The 23643-nt window shown below is 41.3% G+C and overlaps 1 protein-coding gene across 1 annotated transcript; it reads left to right on the plus strand.

The window, feature by feature from the left end:
* The first annotated feature begins 7081 nt into the window (after positions 1 to 7081).
* On the plus strand, positions 7082 to 12641 carry LOC110488624 (homeobox protein CDX-1). Its single transcript, XM_021560910.2, has 3 exons — positions 7082 to 7629; positions 8858 to 9006; positions 9802 to 12641. The coding sequence occupies exons 1-3, from the start codon at positions 7218 to 7220 to the stop codon at positions 10003 to 10005; spliced, it is 765 nt and encodes a 254-aa protein (XP_021416585.1). The 5' UTR covers positions 7082 to 7217; the 3' UTR covers positions 10006 to 12641.
* The last annotated feature ends 11002 nt before the right edge of the window (positions 12642 to 23643 follow it).

Here is a 23643-nt window from a genome sequence, read left to right on the forward strand (position 1 = left end):
CTGTCTGCCTGCCTGTCTGTCTGTCTGTCTGTCTGTCTGTCTGTCTGTCTCTCTGTCTCTGTCTGTCTGTCTGTCTTCCCATCTGTTTGTATGTATGTCTGTTTGTCTGTCTGTCTTGTTTGCAGCAACAACGAACAAGATATGTGTGGTCCTACACAGTCCAACAAGATACCAGTGCTGAAAACACCCTCTCCACAAAAGCTCTACTTAACAGGCTATTCTTTACATTAGAAGTGGTAGAGAAAGTGGGATTTACAGTAGAGGTCGACCGATTAATCGGAATGGGCGATAAATTAGGGCCGATTTAAAGTTTTCATAACAATCGGAAATCGTAATTTTTTTTTAGCTTTATTTAACTAGGCAAGTCAGTCAAGAACACATTCTTATTTTCAATGACCGCCTAGGAACGGTGGATTAACTGCCTTGTTCAGGGGCAGAACGACAGATTTTCACCTTGTCAGCTCGTGGGATCCAATCTTGCAACCTTACAGTTAACTAGTCCAACGCTCTAACCACCTGATTACATTGCCCTCCACGAGGAGCCTGCCTGTTACGCAAATGCAGTAGAAGCCAAGGTAAGTTGCTAGCTAGCATTAAACTTATCTTATGAAAAACAATCAATCAATCATAATCAGTAGTTATGGTTGATGATATTACTAGTTCATCCTAGCGTGTCCTGCGTTGCATATAATCGATGCTTTACAGTTTTTCTCAGTCGCTTTGGTGCATTTTTCACATCATCCCTAACATGTGCAAAATAATAAGTGTATTTCTCAGAACAATTTGTACAAACTGCAATATACAATAGATATGTTTCTAAAGTTAGTCAGTCACTAAAAATCCTTAGTACATCTCTCAAAAGTAAATATTCATGCCAATGATCATGTCAGTGTCATCAGAATGATAAGTCATCAAGTCTTTGTTCACGAACAAGGTTGTCAAAATGTTTAGGCATGTTGTCAATGTACAGTGCCTTGCGAAAGTATTCGGCCCCCTTGAACTTTGCGACCTTTTGCCACATTTCAGGCTTCAAACATAAAGATATAAAACTGTATTTTTTTGTGAAGAATCAACAACAAGTGGGACACAATCATGAAGTGGAACGACATTTATTGGATATTTCAAACTTTTTTAACAAATCAAAAACTGAAAAATTGGGCGTGCAAAATTATTCAGCCCCCTTAAGTTAATACTTTGTAGCGCCACCTTTTGCTGCGATTACAGCTGTAAGTCGCTTGGGGTATGTCTCTATCAGTTTTGCACATCGAGAGACTGAAATTTTTTTCCCATTCCTCCTTGCAAAACAGCTCGAGCTCAGTGAGGTTGGATGGAGAGCATTTGTGAACAGCAGTTTTCAGTTCTTTCCACAGTTTCTCGATTGGATTCAGGTCTGGACTTTGACTTGGCCATTCTAACACCTGGATATGTTTATTTTTGAACCATTCCATTGTACATTTTGCTTTATGTTTTGGATCATTGTCTTGTTGGAAGACAAATCTCCGTCCCAGTCTCAGGTCTTTTGCAGACTCCATCAGGTTTTCTTCCAGAATGGTCCTGTATTTGGCTCCATCCATCTTCCCATCAATTTTAACCATCTTCCCTGTCCCTGCTGAAGAAAAGCAGGCCCAAACCATGATGCTGCCACCACCATGTTTGACAGTGGGGATGGTGTGTTCAGCTGTGTTGCTTTTACGCCAAACATAACGTTTTGCATTGTTGCCAAAAAGTTCAATTTTGGTTTCATCTGACCAGAGCACCTTCTTCCACATGTTTGGTGTGTCTCCCAGGTGGCTTGTGGCAAACTTTAAATGACACTTTTTATGGATATCTTTCAGAAATGGCTTTCTTCGTGCCACTCTTCCATAAAGGCCAGATTTGTGCAATATACGACTGATTGTTGTCCTATGGATAGAGTCTCCCACCTCAGCTGTAGATCTCTGCAGTTCATCCAGAGTGATCATGAGCCTCTTGGCTACATCTCTGATCAGTCTTCTCCTTGTATGAGCTGAAAGTTTAGAGGGACGGCCAGGTCTTGGTAGATTTGCAGTGGTCTGATACTCCTTCCTTTTCAATATTATCGCTTGCACAGTGCTCCTTGGGATGTTTAAAGCTTGGGAAATCTTTTTGTATCCAAATCCGGCTTTAAACTTCTTCACAACAGTATCTCGGACCTGCCTGGTGTGTTCCTTGTTCTTCATGATGCTCTCTGCGCTTTTAACGGACCTCTGAGACTATCACAGTGCAGGTGCATTTATACGGAGAATTGATTACACACAGGTGGATTGTATTTATCATAATTAGTCATTTAGGTCAACATTGGATCATTCAGAGATCCTCACTGAACTTCTGGAGAGAGTTTGCTGCACTGAAAGTAAAGGGGCTGAATAATTTTGCACGCCCAATTTTTCAGTTTTTGATTTGTTAAAAAAGTTTGAAATATCCAATAAATGTTGTTCCACTTCATGATTGTGTCCCACTTGTTGTTGATTCTTCACAAAAAAATACAGTTTTATATCTTTATGTTTGAAGCCTGAAATGAGGCAAAAGGTCGCAAAGTTCAAGGGGGCCGAATACTTTCGCAAGGCACTGTAACTGTGTACTTTGACAGTATTACCTGATGTAAACTTAGGATGCACAAGGCTGCACTTCTATGGCATATATCAATTTCAACAGTACTATTTACATATTACTGTATGTGGGTTATTGATTGAAAGAGACTGGACAACCCAAGGGGCGCAACGGAAAAAAAACTAAATTAGAAAGAAACACAGGAAACCACCCCAAGGCACAACTTTGCCTTGGGGTGTTGTGCTGTCTCTACACATCCAGACGTTCCTGTCTGTCGGCCCACATATTCTCATCCACATCACACCGGATATTTTCCCTTCCAATGCAACGTGGAAAGAATATTTTGGAATGCCTTATCCATCCTCTGCAGGCGTCTACTGTGATGTTCTCACATGCTGCATCAATTGCAGCCAGCAGGGTCATCTGTGTGTGTGGCTGACGATCGTACACCTTCCACCTCCATGCTGAAAAGAACTCCTCAATTGGGTTAAGGAATGGTGAATAAGGTGGGAGGAATTCTATGAGCATCCTCGGGTGGGTCACAAACCATTGCCTTATGATGTTTGATCGATGGAAACTCACATTATCACAAATGACCACATACTTTGGCAAATCCTCTCTAAACAGACCCCTCTCATCATCAGGGATGAGAGCCCCGTAGAGAGTCTCTAAAAAGTTGAGTAGATGCTGGGTGTTGTATGGCCCTATAAGGGGGATATGGGTTAGGACACCATGCTCCGAAATAGCAGCACACATGGTGATATTTCCTCCCTGTTGGCCTGGCAAATCCACAGTAGCTCTGTGACCGATGAAATTCCGACCCTGCCTTCTGCATTTGGTCAGGTTGAAGCCAGCCTCATCCACGTATACCAAGTTGTGAGAGGGTTCACTTGATTCCAACTCCATTATACGCTATATCCTAGAACACACAGTTGAATTTGTTTTGGTAAGGAGGAGTGACATAAAATGTACATATATTACATGTTGCTTCCACAGCAATGGAAATGTGTGCAGTTTATGCGCACTGTACTATGTATCACTATAAAATGTTGCTGTAAAGTAGTTACATAGATATATGTTTTACCTGTACATACTGGTACCGTAGCTCCTTAACTCTGTCCTCATTCCTTTGGAATGGTACACGGTACAGCTGTTTCATACTCATCTGGTTTCTATGCAGCACCCTGTCAATGGTTGAGATGCTAACCGTATAGATGTTTTCAGACATTGTTGTCTTCTATAATGGTCCTTTGTATTTCCCTGAGTCTCATGGCATTGTTTGCTCGGACCATGGTGCAAATAGCCTCCTCCTGTTGAGGTGTGGAAAGGCGTCCTCTGCCACCGGTTTGAGGTAATCTTGCAGTCCTATGTGGGGAAAAATGCAGTGATGCATTGCACACTTTCACATAGACAAAAACTATGCGAACACACATTTTACTGTAAAACATACAGGTGGGTGCATGTAAGGTGCAGTATGTATCTGTATAGAGTATATTTCTGCATGCTGTGAAATACAAGTGGACTACTGTAATATGAGGCATTGTAGGAAGTATACAGTATACTGCTTATATACAGTAACAGTGCACTGTACATTGGTGGACAGACCTGTTCTCTCTTCGAAACGTTTGAACTATTGAGGACACGGTTGATCTCCCAATATTCGACTGCACCCTTCGACCCGCCTCAGCCATTGTAAGGCCATGATTGACAACATGGTCTACAATGGTGGCCCTTATGTCATCAGATATGCGCCTATGTCCTCTTCTGCCTCTTCCTCTGTTTTGCCTTCCACCACGCATCCTTGCCCCTCTTCTTCCTCCTCTTGGCTGTTGACCCTGTTCGTTTCCTGGTCCATCCATTATTGGAAAATTGCAACTCTGTGTTGTGGTCTGTCTATATATGCTTGCCAATTGATTCTTCATGAGATGCACCTTTGAGCAATTTAGACAACTGGTTGATTGTTGGTTGAACTAACACTTTACATTCCTTCATGAGTGAGGGTCAATTTAACCTGCACTATTCATCAATTCACGTTTTTGTACAAAAGGTCTAAAAGAAATGTATAAAACCATGCTTGACAGTTTATGACAAATAGTTCAACAATTTTGCATGTAATGGCTTATGCAAGGAACTAATGCCTAGATGTTTTGAGGGGTAAAACTATTTAACAGAGAACCATCTACTATATTTTGATCAACATGACATGAGCAATTGATAATGTGGAAAAAAAGCTGACACTTGTACATTATCAATTGCAATTTGTTCAAAGGAATAAGAAATTGCTTTAATGATGTGCACAAGTGACTAGATGATTTGGAATTTGTACAAATAGTATCAAGAAGTGCACTTTTGATCTAAGAAATGCACCAAAGCAACTGAGAAAAACTGTAACAAAAGCGCATTTGCGAAAAAAGCACAATCGTTGGACAACTGTACCTAACCATAAACACCAATGCCTTTCTTAAAATCAATACGTATATATTTTTAAACCTGCATATTTAGCTAAAATAAATCTAGGTTAGCACGCAATATTAACCAGGTGAAATTGTGTCATTTCTCTTGCATTCATTGCACGCAGAGTCAGGGTATGTGCAACAGTTTGGGCAACCTGGCTCATTGCGAACTAATTTGCCAGACTTTTACGTAATTATGACATAACATTGAAGGTTGTGCAATGTAACAAGGATATTTAGACTTAGGGATGCCACCCATCAGATAAAATACCGAACGGTTCCGTATTTCACTGAAATAATAAACGTTTTGTTTTCGAAATTATAGTTTCCGGATTCTACCATATTTATGACCAAAGGCTCATATTTCTGTGTGTTATTATGTTATAATTAAGTCTGATTTGATAGAGCAGTCTGACTGAGTGGTGGTAGGCAGCAGCAGGCTCGTAAGTATTCATTCAAACAGCACTTTTGTGCGTTTTGCCAGTAGCTCTTCGCAAGCACAGCGCTGTTTATGACGTCAAGCCTATCAGCCTAATGGCTGGTGTAACCGATGTGAAATGGCTAGCTAGTTAGCTGAGTGTGCGCTAATAGCGTTTCAACGTCACTCGCTCTGAGACTTGGAGTACTTATTCCCCTTGCAAGGGCCACGGCTTTAGTGGAGCGATGGGTAACGCTGCTTCGAGTGTGGCTGTTGTCGATGTGTTCCTGGTTCGAGCCCAGGTAGGAGCGAGGAGAGGGACGGAAGCTATACTGTTACACTGTCAATACTATAGTGCCTATAAGAACATCCAATAGTCAAAGGTATATGAAATACAGTACAAATGGTATAGAGAGAAATATTCCTATAAATACTATATTAACTACAACCTAAAACCTCTTACCTTTGAATATTGAAGACTCATCTTAAAAGGAACCACCAACTTTCATATGTTCTCATGTTCTGAGCAAGGAACTCAAACGTTAGCTTTTTTACATGGCACTCATTGCACTTTTACTTCTCCAGTACTTTGTTTTTTCATTATTTAAACCAAATTGAACATGTTTCATTATTTATTTGAGGCTAAATAGATTTTTATTCATGTATATTAAGTTAAAATAAGTGTTCATTCAGTATTGTTGTAATTGTCATTATTACAAATAAATAAATAAAAATCGGTCAATTAATCGGTATCGGCTTTTTTTGGGGGGGTTCCTTCAATAATCGGTATCGGTATCGGCGTTGAAAAATCGTAATCGGCCGACCTCTAATTTACAGTACAGTATGAGCTATATTCTGTCTGGGTGCCAGATCGATCACTGTACATTTTTCTACACATTCTGATGGACATCAGGCTCATAGTTTCTCATCCTTTAGTGTTCACTTGGCTGGTGCTAATGGTGGATTGTCGCTAATGGACGTCTAGACTAGATATTGACTTCAATCTTTAATAAATGCCTTCCCTTCTGAAATTCAAATGGATGGTGTCTTTGCACCAGCTGAGTAGGCTGTCACTGTAGATTATCAACAATGTGACATTTTTATTCATAAAGTAAATAGAAGGGTCTATACAGCATTAATTGCCTCAGGTGAAAGTAAAAGTAGTTTTGAGATGGCAGCCTACTTCAAACCCAGGAAACTTCATTACTTTTCACAAACAGCAGAGGACAGTAGATCACACACATTAAATGTACTTTAACCCAGCATGTTGTTGTCCCTCATTTCAGGTTGTTGGCCTGCATGACATGTCTGGTAATCTGATGCCCCACTAGGATCACTGTAAAGTCACTCAGTGTATCAGACTTTAAGGCGGGAATATAACCCCCAACCCCACCTCATACAGACATAAACACAGTGAATGACTTTGATTGAAGGAATCATTTTGTACATGAAATAACCATAATATCCTCACCTCAATGGCCTCAGCTGATCCTAACTTTTTGACTCAATGGCTGAAAAATACCCCATATAATCTTGATGTGAGGGGCTGAGCTAACGAGGTAGTTCCTCCAGGTTGTAAAGTTGACGTCATGGAGATACCTTCGAACTGTCAACTTGTCCAGGAAACAACACTATATAAAGGTGTGGTGAGGTGTAGATACTCAACAGGTGCGTAGGTTACAGGAGGTCGAGTCACGTAGATAGATTGCTAGGAATTTCTAGAGAATTGGTGATATAATTTTGTGGATTACTATGCGCAGAGGAGTTAATTCATTGAGATGTACGTGAGTAAAAACACCGGAATGTACACCGGAATGTACTCAAATTCGGTGGGACACCCGACTCAACCTCTGAACAGTCAGAACTTCATGCAATATACGGATTTCACCGGTTATCATCACGTCACAGGCATCAGTGACCCACATGCCCAGACGACAGGTGTGTGGAACCCTGCTTACTTAGCAGGTCCGCGGGAGGAGTGGTCACCGTATGGCCAGAGCGTGGACTTCCACGGTTTGAGCCCAGGTTCAGAACAGATACATTTCAGTTCCCCGGATCTGACATCCATTCTGCCTACGGGGCCGGGTACTCTTCCATCACTCAACTCCCCTGCCGGGCAGTACTCTCCAGATTCAGAGAGAAGAAACTCATACGACTGGATCAGACACAATGTACATTCATCCAGTACAGGTAAACTCCCCAAATCCCAGTTCACTTGAGCCTGTCTCATATCTATGAATTGGCTTAGTTTATTTCCTCAATTTTTTGTATTTATTTTGTGCAGTAGGCTACTTATCGTTGAACGCCCAAAACAGTTTTTTGATTTATGAACTTCGTAGGGGGGGATTACACATATTAGAAAAATAACACACGTTATGGATTTGTTGATCCAATGTCAGACCTCAATAGCAGACGTCAGATTTAACATTTTGAGTGGGTGTAGGCTTACCAGATACAAAACAAGCATTGTTGACACACTGAAAACAGAATACATATTCATATACACAAGTTCCTGAACCATTGCACAACGTCACACACATTCATCAAACAGAACCTTTTCACCTATCCTTTCCTCTGGTTAAAATATTTGAGTGAAAAGCTAACATCCGAGGCGAGGGATTCTGTAGTCTGTGGTTCCCCACCCTCTCTGTCCACTGTGGGGGTGACAGGTTAAGCAGATAAGGCTGACAGCCAGGTGTTTGGTTTGGACTGGGCTGGGTGTCTCAGACAGGACAGGATCAACCCTCCTCTACTGGAAACTCTCCTGGCCTTATCTCACTTTGTGTTCCCCTCCTCGTCCTACTGCGATCAATGTTCGGTCGCACCGTGCCGTCAAGACCTCTCCTGTGGATCAATACCATCTCCCTGACTCACCCGTCCCTGGCGCTGTGTGTGTGTGTGTGAGAATGGGTGTTGTGTGTGTGTATAGTAATTGTGTGTGTGCGCACGCACGCAAGTGGGACTGAATGGCTATCTATGTAAACTCCTATGTAAACAGCTCTCACAGTGATAAGAACCACCACGGTAATGTCTTACATAGTCTCTTACACAGTGCTTATGATTAACATGACTAATAGGGTAGATGAGGCTTCACAGGCGCCAGAGAGCTTTCAACCACCCCCGTGTGTGAGACTCAACTCTAACACGGCTCCAGACAGATCTCCATCAGCAAATTTAGCGGTCTGCGGTGACACTACTGTTCATACATTGTGCAGCCTGAGTCATGGAGATATCTTCACACTGCTTACACTTGAATCTATGTATGCCAATCCCTCTTTTGTATTTATCATATCACCTGACATACCAATTCAACCAATTTAGAACATCGACATCAAAATCCTTGGACCATTCCTTTAATAGTTGATAGAGACGTTTATTATTATACTTGTTAAATTGTCATACTTGTGTTTGGTTCCAGGAGGGAAGACGCGGACCAAGGACAAGTACAGGGTGGTGTACACAGACCAGCAGCGCCTGGAGCTAGAGAAGGAGTTCCAGTACAGCCGGTACATCACCATCAGGAGGAAGACAGAGCTGGCCCTGGGCCTCAGCCTCTCAGAGAGACAGGTGTGTGTTACAGAGACAGTGCAGAGCTGGCCCTGGGCCTCAGCCTCTCAGAGAGACAGGTGTGTGTTACAGAGACAGTTGGAGAGCTGAAGAAAGAGTTCCAGAGCTGAGCTGGCCCTGGGCCTCAGCCTCTCAGAGAGACAGGTGAGTCAGAGAGACAGGTGTGTGTTACAGAGACAGTTGAAGAGCTGTAGAAAGAGTTCCAGTGCAGAGCTGGCCCTGGGCCTCAGCCTCTCAGAGAGACAGGTGGGTCAGAAAGACAGGTGTGTGTTACAGAGACAGTTGGAGAGCTGTAGAAAGAGTTCCAGTGCAGAGCTGGCCCTGGGCCTCAGCCTCTCAGAGAGACAGGTGAGTCAGAGAGACAGGTGTGTGTTACAGAGACAGTTGGAGAGCTGTAGAAAGAGTTCCAGTGCAGAGCTGGCCCTGGGCCTCAGCCTCTCAGAGAGACAGGTGGGTCAGAGAGACAGGTGTGTGTTACAGAGACAGTTGGAGAGCTGTAGAAAGAGTTCCAGTGCAGAGCTGGCCCTGGGCCTCAGCCTCTCATAGAGACAGATGGGTCAGAGAGACAGGTGTGTGTTACAGAGACAGTTGGAGAGCTGTAGAAAGAGTTCCAGTGCAGAGTTGGCCCTGGGCCTCAGCCTCTCAGAGAGACAGGTAGATGGCAGAGAGCAGACATGTCGGTGAAAGTGACGGGTGGGTCAGAGAGACAGGTGAGCGCCACAGGTGGGTCTCAGAGGGCTACAGGTGAGTCTCAGAGAGCAATGTATGTCTCATCATTCTCTGATATCACCACAGGTAAAGATCTGGTTCCAGAACAGGAGAGCCAAGGAGAGGAAAATTACCAAGAAGAAGATCCAGCTGTCCCAGCAGACCTCTAAGACTACAACTACCCTGACCTTTACCCCATCCTGCCTGTCTGACCCCAGCAACGGCTCCATGGCAACCAGCTCCAGCTTGTTGTCAGAGACAATATCAATGACTATCAAAGAGGAGTACTGAGGATAACAATATTCAACTGCTGTTCCCATGACAATCACTACAGAAGATGTAATTGACCTCAGTGATATGATGAAAATGCTATTACATGCGTCTTGCACACCTGTAGTAGAATGCTACGGTCTGTGTTATGATAAGAAGAAAGAGATAGAGAAAGAAGAACAGGTTACACTATGCAAATATGTATAAAAGACATAAGTGCCTTATTTGCAACTGCTTTTGTGTTTATATTTTCTTGACGCAAATTAATTTGTAACTAAAAAAATAACGGAAATGTTTTGATCTGATCTCGTTTTAAAAAATATATTTTTATCTTCAATATTTTGCTTGAAAGGTTTGATTAGTTGAGGCACTGTGGAGGGAAATTCAATTGAAGAGATGTTGAGATACGAAGTAAATCAGGGGTATTTCGCTTCACATCCTGATAGTTGATCTACAGCTGGCCTCAGTTTCTCAATCATATGATTCATCCAGACAAATAAATGTCTTGGAACGTCTTATTGGTACAAACATTTGTGTTATAAACGACTTTACAAGTGTATCGTTGACACCTAGGCTACATATAGATGTTGTTTGTCCCGTTTTGCCAAAATGGACACCTGAAAACAAGTGAGACCCTGTACAGTATGTGCCAAGATAGCCATGATCACAAAGGAGAGAAAGCACACGCTTTAGCCGTTTACAGTCTCTCCACAAGTGATGAGTTTGCTATTTTAATGTCATAGGCAAATGAAAAGTTTCATGATTGCACTATCAAACTGATAAAAAACCTTATCTAAGTCACATGATGATGGGTACGGAACTCATTGCATTGCTGTAAAACTTATGGACACTTACATCCCCAGATGACAGTATTTGGCCTTAACTCTTATGAATTTCACATGAATCTGTGCAGTCTGCTGATTTTGAAATTGCATACCCCTTTCTCTCTGCTTATTGTCTAATATGGGACATGACAAGAAGATGTCAGGAGAATATGTTAGTTATATGATTACAACAGCATACCTGGGCATCTGTGTCACCTGTCTTATAGATCAGTAACCATAGAGAGGTAATGATCCTGGGGTTGTGGAGAATTCAACTGTGATTGGCCATAAAACTGTGTTTATTACTCCTCAGATGGGATGACTGGTAGGCCAATGCTCTTAACCTTGGACCTCTGACCTCTATGCTGTACTATTAGAGAAGACAAGAACAACTTTTGCTTGTTTTTAAAACAGGATTTTATTATCAAATTGCAGTTTCCAATCACAGTGGCATCAACAATGAGCACGACAAGTGACTCCTCTGCATATTACATTGTTATCAACACATTGTTAGAAACATTATCTTTATTTATCAACAGCCTCTTCACAATTTGTTCTTTTTGCTTGACTTATTGAGTGAGAATGAGATACCATATAGCAAAATAATATGTTTTTTTTTTAGTTAATGAGGGGATTCTCATCTGGAAATAATGCAACTCAAACAGGAAATGCATCACCAACGTTAACCCTCCAAAACCAGAGATGTGGAAAGGTTCAAGGGAAGAAAAAAAAATGGATTGATGGTGTGAAAAGATATGACCATGTATCTAAACAACTATTTTACAACATTAGCTTATTTTTGCACTTGCTCAAAAAACTATTTCTAAAAATTATACATGATCTTATTTTCTGTACAGGTACTGTGCTGTATAAAGATCATCATGTAACTACTATCTTAGATATAACCAGAAATGTATGCATGTGTGTTGGCCAGGATGATTTTCCTCAGACAAATAAGAGTATATTTGATTTTTTAGCAATATCTCAAGATGTGTTAACTAGGGAGATGGACTGCAAGCTTTAAAGTATTGACTTAAGATATTGGTACATCAATTTCTGTTATGCAATTATCAAAATTCTTTAAAACATAATTTGAAATCACTATTTTATTACTTCTATCATGCAGCAAACACATGTAGGAATTTGTGACATATCACACAACTGAAACAAGACCAGACTGGTAAAACACTTTTCCAAAGAAGGAAATGTGGTAAAGAAATGTGGTAAATAAAAACAGAAGTGATGTATCCACTTCTTGGAAACAGACAGTGTCCACTTCTTGGAAACAGACAGTGTCCACTTCTTGGAAAAAGACAGTGTCCACTTCTTGGAAAAAGACAGTGTCCACTTCTTGGAAACAGACAGTGTCCACTTCTTGGAAACAGACAGTGTCCACTTCTTGGAAACAGACAGTGTCCACTTCTTGGAAACAGACAGTGTCCACTTCTTGGAAACAGACAGTGTCCACTCTAAAGTGTGAACATACATTTACAGTAACAGCTGTGTTTTGTAACTAAGACAACATGATTCAACATGGCTGTCGTCTGTATCAACTTTGGGCCTCTCAGGGAGTGCATCCCAATAATCTCTTTCTTCCTGAAATGTGGGCTCGTTCACCACAAGCATTGGATTCGTGTTGGCATGGGCAACAGGGCGATTCCATATTCTATTAATTTCCTTCCAAATCCAAGAAGGGAAGTGAACAAGAAAAGGAGAGATCAGTGGGACGCAACCAGTGATTCATCTCAGACTCTCAGTGATTCTGTCACGCCCTGACCTTAGAGAGCCTTTTTATGTCTCTATTTTGGTTTGGTCAGGGTGTGATTTGGGTAGGCATTCTATGTTCTGATTTCTATGTTTTGTGTTTCTATGTTTTGGCCGGGTATGGTTCTCAATCAGGGACTGCTGTCTATAGTTGTCTCTGATTGAGCATCATACTTAGGCAGACTTTTTCCCTTTTGTTATTGTGGGAAGTTATCTTTGTTAGTGGCACTATAGCCCTGTTAAGCTTCATGGTCGTTCCTTTATTTTGTTGGCAACATTTTTATCAATAAAAGAAAATGTACGCTCACCACACTGCGCTTTGGTCCTCTTATTCCTTCCAGGAAGATGGCCGTGACAGACTCAACTCTGTGTCCTTCTATTCTATCATATTGAATCTAGACAGTACCTTGCTTCCTGGCCTTTCTGTACCCTGGCGTATACACAGTCCTCCTCCTCAGGTGTGTCAGGTGTGTCTACCTTCCGCCGGGGACCCTGTAATGTTTTAAACTGTCCATACTCCACCTCGATCGACGCCTCCCTCTCCTTCTGTCTCATCTGCTTCTTCAGTATCCTGACATCAGCATATTCCACAACCTGGCTGTCATCATTAGCTAGAGAAAGAGAGAGCAAGAGCGAGAGGGACAGGTAGGGAGACATTACATCTAGCATTTCAATGACAAGACTGGTAAACGCGGTAAATTATAGTACTTAAGAAAAAATGAAGAGGTACTGATAAATATCCTCTAACCTGGCGTCTTTGAAGGTTTATTTTTCTTCTGGACACAGTAAACTGCCAACACCATCACTATGACAATAACCACTGCTGCCAGAGACCCTGCTACCATCCAGATGATCACTGGGTAAAAGAGAGGAAGCAAAACAACATATGGAAGTGTGGAAGGTTGTTCCATTGTAAAACCAGCCACCAATGTTACTACAGATATAGGATTTTAATTTCAGCCCTTTTGTTACAGCAGAAAAATCCTCCTGCACTTACAGGACATGCTAATTGTCTTTGTGGAATGATACTTCTTCACCATCAAAAGGCCTTTGACACAGTCAACCATTGTCTTCTAATCTTCAAACTGGAGGCACTGGAGTTAAACAGTATCCCTCTAGGCTGGTTAAAGTCCTACTTGTCAAGTAGGGCACAAGTGGAAGAGGTTAAATGGTTCACTGTTTCAGGCAAATCCAATAAGTTGTAGTGTTCTGCAGGGGAGCCTGCTTGGACAGCTACTGCTTTTACTGTATATAAACGATACGAAAGAGGCTTGTTCTCAGTCTTTTTCTTTATGCGGATGACACTTCTGGTGTCTCACTAAAGTAAAACTCTGTTGGAGCATACTTAGCACAGAGCTCACTAACATTAGCAAATGTCTTGGAGAAGCTCTCTCTGCATTGGTTGAAGTCTTCTGTTCCATTATGAATGTCCCCTACGATATAACTGCCGTGATAGACGTTCTGATAGACGGTCTCCTTTAGTTTTTATGCTGTATTATCTCGCTGCCGTACTGTGTTGAACCGTGTTTGATCTTGCATGGCCATCTTGTCACAAGAGGTGTAACGGCTCGAAGAGTGATGGGTGTGGAGTCAGGCGCAGAGAGCAGAGGATTCGTAAAAAAAACACGTTATTTCCGTACAATCACAGCGCACAAAGAGGGTGATGCCGAACACAGGCGTAAAACACTCCAAAATGTACGACGCAGGTACATACGCTCCTTGACCAAAAACAGCAAACAAGCCCGCACGAACACAGGCGGGCTAACGGAACTTAAATAACCGACCCAAAACCCCCCAAACAAGGAACAGGTGAAACCAATTAGACCCAACAAAACGAAAAGGGGAAACGGGATCGGTAGCAGCTAGTAGAACGGCGACGACGAGCGCCGAGCGCCACCCGGACGGGAAGAGGAGCCACCTTCGGTGATATTCGTGACAAGAGGACCACCATGGAAATAAGTCCAAGACTTTATTGTGTGTTATCCTCGAGGATTTTACTCAAGTGCAAGTATGGCTTTTTCAAGTTTTATGTGTGCTTGTTATTTAAAATGGTTCGATTTTTTTTTAAACGACACTAAACTGTATGATAATGACACCAATAAAACATCAGGGTGAGCATTATCACTTACTAAAATTCCACAGGGTCTGATCGGCTTTTGTAACTGATATTTTGGGTGGCATGTGTGATTGCTGGGTCTGGAGGTCACAAAGGTGTCAAGTACCTTACCAGTGGTTGTTCTACTGGTGGAGGCCTCAGTCCCAGTCGTGGTTGCCACTGGTGTAGGCTTAGCACACAGGGTATTACCAGCTGAAATCACCCACTCTGCTGTCTTTGTCTTGTTGGGTTTGGTGCAGTTAATATATATGAGTGCTGTAGGCAATAAATACAGGAATCAAATGTGTATCTGAATTAAACACTGGCAAACGGACAGTGCAGTTTCTCAACAGGTCAATTTCCATTGATAAGGATCGACCATTATCATAATTGTTATCATTAATCTTGTTTCACAATACGTCTGTTTAACAAAATAAATTAAACAGCAGATAACCTGGACAGTGCGAGATTCTCTCGCTGGTGGTAACACTGTTGATGTTGTTTTTGACGGTGCAGGTGAGATCTCCAGACTGGCCTTTCTTCAGCGTGATGGTGTCTGTCTTGTCACCAGGAGAGGCCTCAGTGTCTCTCAGTGGTTGTCCATCCAGAGTCCAGCTGTACTGGGGACCGTCCCCCTCAGAGGAGCAGGACACCCTCACCTCTCCATTAGACAGGCACTCAGAGGACAGCTTTGCAGGGGACACAGGGGCTAGGGGGAAGATGAACAATTGTCACGTTCATCGTATGAATCGGACCAAGGTGCAGCGTGGTATGCGTACATTCTTTATTATATTAAGAATGAACACTGAACAAACTAACCAAAATAACAAAACGAACCGTGACGCTACAGTGCCTTGTGAAATTATTCGGCCCCTTTGAACTTTGCGACCTTTTGCCACATTTCAGGCTTCAAACATAAAGATATAAAACTGTATTTTTTTGTGAAGAATCAACAACAAGTGGGACACAATCATGAAGTGGAACGACATTTATTGGATATTTCAAACTTTTTTAACAAATCAAAAACTGAAAAATTGGGCGTGCAAAATTATTCAGCCCCCTTAAGTTAATACTTTGTAGCGCCTCCTTTTGCTGCAATTACAGCTGTAAGTCGCTTGGGGTATGTCTCTATCAGTTTTGCACATTGAGAGACTGAAATTTTTTCCCATTCCTCCTTGCAAAACAGCTCAAGCTCAGTGAGGTTGGATGGAGAGCATTTGTGAACAGCAGTTTTCAGTTCTTTCCACAGATTCTCGATTGGATTCAGGTCTGGACTTTGACTTGGCCATTCTAACACCTGGATATGTTTATTTTTGAACCATTCCATTGTAGATTTTGCTTTATGTTTTGGATCATTGTCTTGTTGGAAGACAAATCTCCGTCCCAGTCTCAGGTCTTTTGCAGACTCCATCAGGTTTTCTTCCAGAATGGTCCTGTATTTGGCTCCATCCATCTTCCCATCAATTTTAACCATCTTCCCTGTCCCTGCTGAAGAAAAGCAGGCCCAAACCATGATGCTGCCACCACCATGTTTGACAGTGGGGATGGTTTGTTCAGGGTGATGAGCTGTGTTGCTTTTACGCCAAACATAACGTTTTGCATTGTTGCCAAAAAGTTCCATTTTGGTTTCATCTGACCAGAGCACCTTCTTCCACATGTTTGGTGTGTCTCCCAGGTGGCTTGTAGGCAAACTTTAAACAACACTTTTTATGGATATCTTTAAGAAATGGCTTTCTTCTTGCCACTCTTCCATAAAGGCCAGATTTGTGCAATATAGGACTGATTGTTGTCCTATGGACAGTGTCTCCCACCTCAGCTGTAGATCTCTGCAGTTCATCTAGAGTGATCATGGGCCTCTTGGCTGCATCTCTGATCAGTCTTCTCCTTGTATGAGCTGAAAGTTTAGAGGGACGGCCAGGTCTTGGTAGATTTGCAGTGGTCTGATACTCCTTCCATTTCAATATTATCGCTTGCACAGTGCTCCTTGGGATGTTTAAAGCTTGGGAAATCTTTTTGTATCCAAATCCGGCTTTAAACTTCTTCACAACAGTATCTCGGACCTGCCTGGTGTGTTCCTTGTTCTTCATGATGCTTTTGACGGACCTCTGAGACTATCACAGTGCAGGTGCATTTTACTCTTGGCACTGAAAGTAAACGGGCTGAATAATTTTGCACGCCCAATTCTTCAGTTTTTGATTTGTTAAAAAAGTTTGAAATATCCAATAAATGTCGTTCCACTTCATGATTGTGTCCCACTTGTTGTTGATTCTTCATAAAAAAATACAGTTTTATATCTTTATGTTTGAAGCCTGAAATGTGGCAAAAGGTCGCAAAGTTCAAGGGGGCCGAATACTTTCGCAAGACACTGTATATGAATAGTACAGACAGACAGCTAAACATAGAACAAGAACCCACAAACACCAAAGGGGAAATGGCTACCTAAATATGATCCCCAATCAGAGACAACGATAAACAGCTGCCTCTGATTGGGAACCATATCAGGCCACCATAAACATACAAATACATAAACATACAAATACCTAGACCCACAAAAATCTAGACATACAAAAACCCTAGAGAATACAAAACCCCTAGACAATACAAAAACTAGCGTATCCACCCTAGTCACACCCTGACCTAACCAAAAATATAAAGAAAACAGAGATATCTCAGGTCAGGGCGCGACAACAATGGTATTTATGTTGAGGTTATAATGTTGTTACTGGTTGCTGTCTAGTTTAGAACAATTACAGCTCTATGGACACATTTACAAACTTTAAATAGTTACACATTGTTAAATGCATTTTCAGTGACTTTGATTTATAAGTCAATGCATCATACTTGTTGATGAAATGTCCTAAATTAATATCTAGGAAGCGAATAGTGAAATTAATGTATCAAATAATAAAATAATATAGTCATGAGTTAGAGAGTGAGGCATTTACCTTCAATTAACAGTTGTAGTCCTCTGGTGCCCAATGATGTTCCATTTTTATCAAAGGTTACAATTACGTATTGAGCTAAATCAGTCCTTTCTGTGTTATTTATCATAAATGTCCCATTGCTGATGAAGAAGTGTGACCTAGCTGTAATGGAGTCATGGATTATCACCTCATTGTCTTTCATTCGGAATATTCGTATAGAATAGTCTTTTTTAAGCGTGATTTCATATGCTCTGGCATCAGTCACCAGCTGGAGATAGACAGTTCCTCCCAGAGCTGCATAACATGACCTGTTCTGTCTAGCATCACAGGAGGTCACCATACCTGAAAATCAAGAAGAAAGTCAGTGACTATTACTGTCCCCGTTTTGAGTTTAATTTTACAGATGATGATACAAGCACGCAACAGTATATGGAAGTATATATATGAGACTGTTCAGTGCAAAAAAAATGTAATATACACACTATATATATACAGTACCAGTCAAAAGTTGACTCCTACTCATTACAAGTTTTTCTTTAATTTTTACATTGTAGAATAATAGTGAAGAAATCAAAATGATGAAATAACATTTTAGATTCTTCAAAGTAGCCACCCTTTTCCTTGATGACTGCTATGCACACTCTTGCCATTATTTCAACCAACTTCATGAGGTAGTCAGTCACCTGTAATGCATTTCAATGAACAGGTTTGCCTTGGTAAAAGTTCATTTGTGGAATTTCTTTCCATCTTAATGCATTTTAATGCACTTAATGTAGCTAACACAACATGCCACTGGAACACAGGAGCGATGGTTGCTGATAATGGGCCTCTGTACGCCTATGTAGATATTCCATAAACAAATTAGCAGTTTCCAGCGACAATAGTAATTTACAACATTAACAAAGTCTACACTGTATTTCTGATCAATTTGATGTTATTTTAATGGACAAAAAAATGTGCTTTTCTTTCAAAGCAAGGACATTTCAAAGTGATCCCAAACTTTTGAATGGTAGTGTATATACACGTTTCCTGATATTTCTTATATCTCTCAGATATAGGAAAGACACTTCAGAACAAATATCCTTTAGATTCTTTCATGGGACTATCTGTTATTCAATGCATTTGTATGGGCTAATTGTCACGAGGGACTAGGTGTGTGAGGAAGAATCAGGCGCAGAGCAGAGAGTTCCACAGGAAGAAGTGCACTTTAATACGTGTTGGGGAATAATCAGAATTAGTTGGGTAACATAGATAAGATGTTTTATTTTCATTATATGTTTGTGAGTTACTTCTCATCAGAATGTCTATTTTTGTATAATACTGTTCGCCATTTGCAGTCATCTGTTCTCTGTCAGGACTAAGTTACTTGGGCCGCAGAGAGGGGAGAGGTCAAGCGTGTATCTCTTGGCTCCACGATGTCTCTGTGCCAGTCACTGTGTCTCTTTGATCTTGTCAAGGAGGGGTGCATTTGATATATGCCTGTTGATAGGTTTTGTTTTATGGTTCTGAGCGCGAGAAAAGAACATAGTTTAGGAGACAAAGCTGAACGATAAATTATGGCCGAAGCTGTCTGGCTATGTGTGTCTTTGCTATAAAGGATCTCAGTTGCAATGTGTAAGGACTCTCAGAGAATTCATTGATAGACACTGAATTGATCTGAGAGTCACAGGGTTGTGATGGAGATCATATAATTAAAGATGGACTTTATTGTAACTCTGACTTGTGTGTGGTTTGCTCTCATGATTTGGTAAATACAGGAAATTTCCACGACATAAGGCACTAAAAGCAATGCCCACAACACAGAAATATGGACCAACCCAAAACACAGGGTACCAGCTCCAGAACACGAACACACCTAATAACACACACAAGTAACACAAGAATAACCACGCACAAAACAAGGGCGGGTATACGCACTTTAAATAAGGAAGTCCATCAAGCACACACAAATAGACACAGGTGCAACGAATTAGACAAAATAAACAGAAAACAAAAAAGGGATCGGTGGCGGCTAGTAGGCCGGTGACGATGACCGCCGAGCACCGCCCGAACAGGCAGGGGAGCCAACTTCGGCGGAAGTCGTGACACTTAATAGCAATGAGGCCAAACTTAATCATTTCAAGGGGTCTCATTCAAAATCAAATAGCAAAATGATCCTTGGTTTGACCTTCTTAAAATAAAGCTTAGTAGCCCCCCCGCTCCCCGGACTCTTATGGGTTAATTGGCAACATACTGAAACAGCACCTCAGTTTATGAGAGGTATTAATTTGACAAAAGTGATTCTGAGTAACCTACAGTATACTGTATCACAAAGGGCTGTGATCAAGCGATGCTCTTACTGCTTTATATAATATACAATACTGCTTATATTATGCATAAAAAGAGGGACACTGACACATGAAGACACTTCTTACCATGAGACACTCCTACTAAGATCCCCAGCAGTCCAAGCACAGCCTCCATGTCTCTTCACAATACAGGGCTCAATTTAACAAATTAACCTCCTGTACTTTAACAAAGTCATCTATTTTTCATCCAGTGGGGAATTTTCATAACCGGTCAGTGTTTTACGGCATAAACCAAATCTTGGCAAAGTGGCAGGAAAGATACTCCAGCTGCACCTGCCGTTCAGTAAAATTCACTCAGTTTGTGACAAAAGAAACCTAACTCTAGTCATAGGTTCTTACTTAGAGGAAAGAGGAAGAGCCTTGTGGCCCTGCCTCACAATTTCAGTACCAATCAAAAGTTTAAACACATCTACTCATTCAAGGGTTTTTCGTTATTTGACTATTTTCTACATTGTGGGAATAATAGTGAAGACATCAAAACTATGAATGAACACATATGGAATCATTTAGTAACCAAAAAAGTGTTAAACAAAACTAAATATATTTTATATTTGAGATTCTTCAAAGTAGCCACCCTTTGCCTTGATGACAGCTTTAAACACTCTTGGCACTCTCAACCAGCTTCACCTGGAATGCATTTCCAACAGTCTTGAAGGAGTTCCCACATATGCTGAGCACTTGTTGGCTGCCTTTCCTTCACTCTGCTGTCCAACTCATCCCTAACCATCTCAATTGGGTTGAGGTCAGGTGACTGTGGAGGCCAGGTTATCTGATGCAGCACTCCATCGCTCTCCTTCTTGGTCAAATAGCCTTTACACAGCCTGGAGGTGTGTTGGGTCATTGTCCTGTAGAAAAATAAATGAGAGTCCCACAAAGCGCAAACCAGATGGGATGGCATATCACTGCAGAATGCAGTGGTAGCCATGCTGGTTAAGTGTGCCTTGAATTCTAAATAAATCACTGACAGTGTCACCAGCAAAGCACCCCCACACCATAACACATCCTCCTCCATGCTTCACGGTGGGATCAGCACATCCGTTCAACTACTCTACGTCTCACAAAGACACGGCAGTTGGGACCAAAAATCTCCAATTTGGACCAAACGACAGATTTCCACCTGTCTAATGTCCATTGCTCATGTTTCTTGGCCTAAGCAAGTCTTTTCTTACGGATGTCCTTTAGTAGTGGTTTCTTTGCAGCAATTCGAATCTGAAGGCCTGATTCTCGCAGTCTCCTCTGAACAGTTGATGTTGAGTTGTGTATGTTAATTGATTTCTGGTGAAGCATTTATTTGGGCTGCAATTTCTGAGGCTGGTAACTCTAATATACTTATAGTCTGCAGCAGAGGTAACCCTGGGTCTTCCTTTCTTGTGGTGGTCCTCATGAGAGCCAGTTTCATCATAGAGCTTGATGGTTTTTGCGTTCAAAGTTCTTGAAATTTTCCAGATTGACTGACCTTCATGTCTTAAAGTAATGATGGACTGTCGTTTCTCTTTGCTTATTTGAGCCGTTCTTGCCATAATATGGACTTGGTATTTTACCAAATAGGGCTACCTTCTGTATACCACCCATACCTTGTCACAACACAACTGATTGGCTCAAATGCATTAAGAAGGAAAGAAATTCCACAAATTAACTTTTAACAAGGAACACCTGTTAATTGAAATGCATTCCATCTCATGAAGCTGGTTGAGAGAATGCCAATAGTGTGAATAGCTGTCATCAAGGCAAAACTATTTCATAGTTATGTCTTCATTATTATTCTACAATGTAAAAAATGGTAAAAATAAAGAAAATCCCTGGAATGAGTAAGTGTACAAACATTTGACTGGTACTGTGTATACACACTGAACCAAAATATAAACCTAACATTTAAAGTCTTGGTCCCATGTTTCATGAGCTGAATAAAATATCTAAGAAATGTTCCATTTGCACCAAAAATATTATTTATCTCATATTCTGGCCAAATTTCTTAACTTCCCTGTTGGTGAGCATTTCTCCCGTGCCAAGATAATCCATCCACCTGGTGTGGCATGTCAAGTACTGATTTAACAGCATGATCATTACACAGGTGCACCTTGTGCTTGGGACAATGACAGGCCACTAAAATGTGCAGTTGTGTCTCACAACACAATGCTACATATGTCTCAAGCTGAGGCAGCAGTGCAATTGGCATGCTGACTGCTGGAATGTCCACCAAAGCGGTTGCCAGATAATTTCTCTACCATAAGCCCCCTCCAACGTTATTTTAGATTATTTGGTGGTATGTCCAACTAACCTCACAACCACAGACCACGTGAAACGCCAGCCGAGGACCTACACATCCTGCTTCTTCACCTGCGGTATCGTCTGAGGCCACCTGAACAGCTGATGAAACTGAGTATTTATGTCCGTAATATAATAAAGCCCTTTTGTGGGGAGAAACTCATTCTGATTGGCTGGGCCAGCTCCCCAGTGGGTGGGCTTACGCCCTCCCAGGCCCACCTATGGCTGCGAACTGTGACTCGTAAAATCGTGAACTGTAAAATCGTTGAAATTGTTGCATTCATATTTTTGTTCTGTATAATATGAATTGTAATTTGTAAAACATATCTGAAATGGGTCATAACATACGAAATGTAACATATTATACCAAATGGAGTGTATCGGCTTTACGTACAGAATAATACAAAATGTTCTGAGACCAGGTTGCAGCGAGGCTTCATGGTGAAATGGCCCAGGGCCCGGTTTCCTGATAGCAATGGAACTGAGGCTTACGAGTGTTTTAACAATGCATCTTTCCTACAACAGCAGAAGATGTAACATGTGTTTCCCAAAACATCACTCAGAGAGAACAGTCGCTAAGTGCGTTGTTGGAGTATGTGTCGATACTGATAGAATCAAAAGAAAGGGATCGGATCAGCTTTCTCCATTCAAATTTTTCCTTAGCATTATATAATTATTTCACAATACTGACAACAGATCAGCTACTAGAGAGATCGTACCACCTACGGCTGCAAATATTGAGGCGGCTTATTCTATGCTTACCCAATAAAAATTCACTAAATCCCATATTTGACACATCATTGCACACGTTAGGCTACTCATCATAAAATACATTGAAGCAAATTACAGACAGTGGTCTACAAGTAGCAAACTAGTACTCGATTGAACATAAAATGTATTTCAATAATTAAAATAGGCCTGTAGCCCTCAATTATTTTTTGTTATGTGTTCATCGCGGTTTATTGGAAGCATCTTTTTATATGTCGCTTGTTTGTAACAAATGCAAAGACATAGTCAACTTTGTATTTGTAGTCAACTTTCTTCTGAAGTTATCAGATGTCTCTCTCTCTCTATCTCAATTCAATTCAATCCAAGGGGCTTTATTGGCATGGGAAACGTGTTAACAGTGCCAAAGCAAGTGAGCTCTCTTTCTCTCTCTCTACACAGTTAATGTTGACAGTCAGGATGTGGAATACGCGGATGTCAGGACACTGAAGAAGCAGATGAGACTGGAGGAAAGAAATGTGGAGTACGGACAGGTGAAAGTGGAGGTGGTTCCCCAGCAGCCATTGGAGGTGTATGGACAGAATAAAACATTAGAGGGTCCCTGGTGGAAGGTAGCGTGCTCTGTGTTATTTTTCTTCGGTATTGGAAACTGTTTATCCCGTCTTAAATTTGAATGATTATTTAAATTTTAGGATACCTGAGGTTGGATTAAG

Source organism: Oncorhynchus mykiss, chromosome 14, assembly GCF_013265735.2.
Source record: "Oncorhynchus mykiss isolate Arlee chromosome 14, USDA_OmykA_1.1, whole genome shotgun sequence".
Taxonomy (NCBI): Eukaryota; Metazoa; Chordata; class Actinopteri; order Salmoniformes; family Salmonidae; genus Oncorhynchus; species Oncorhynchus mykiss.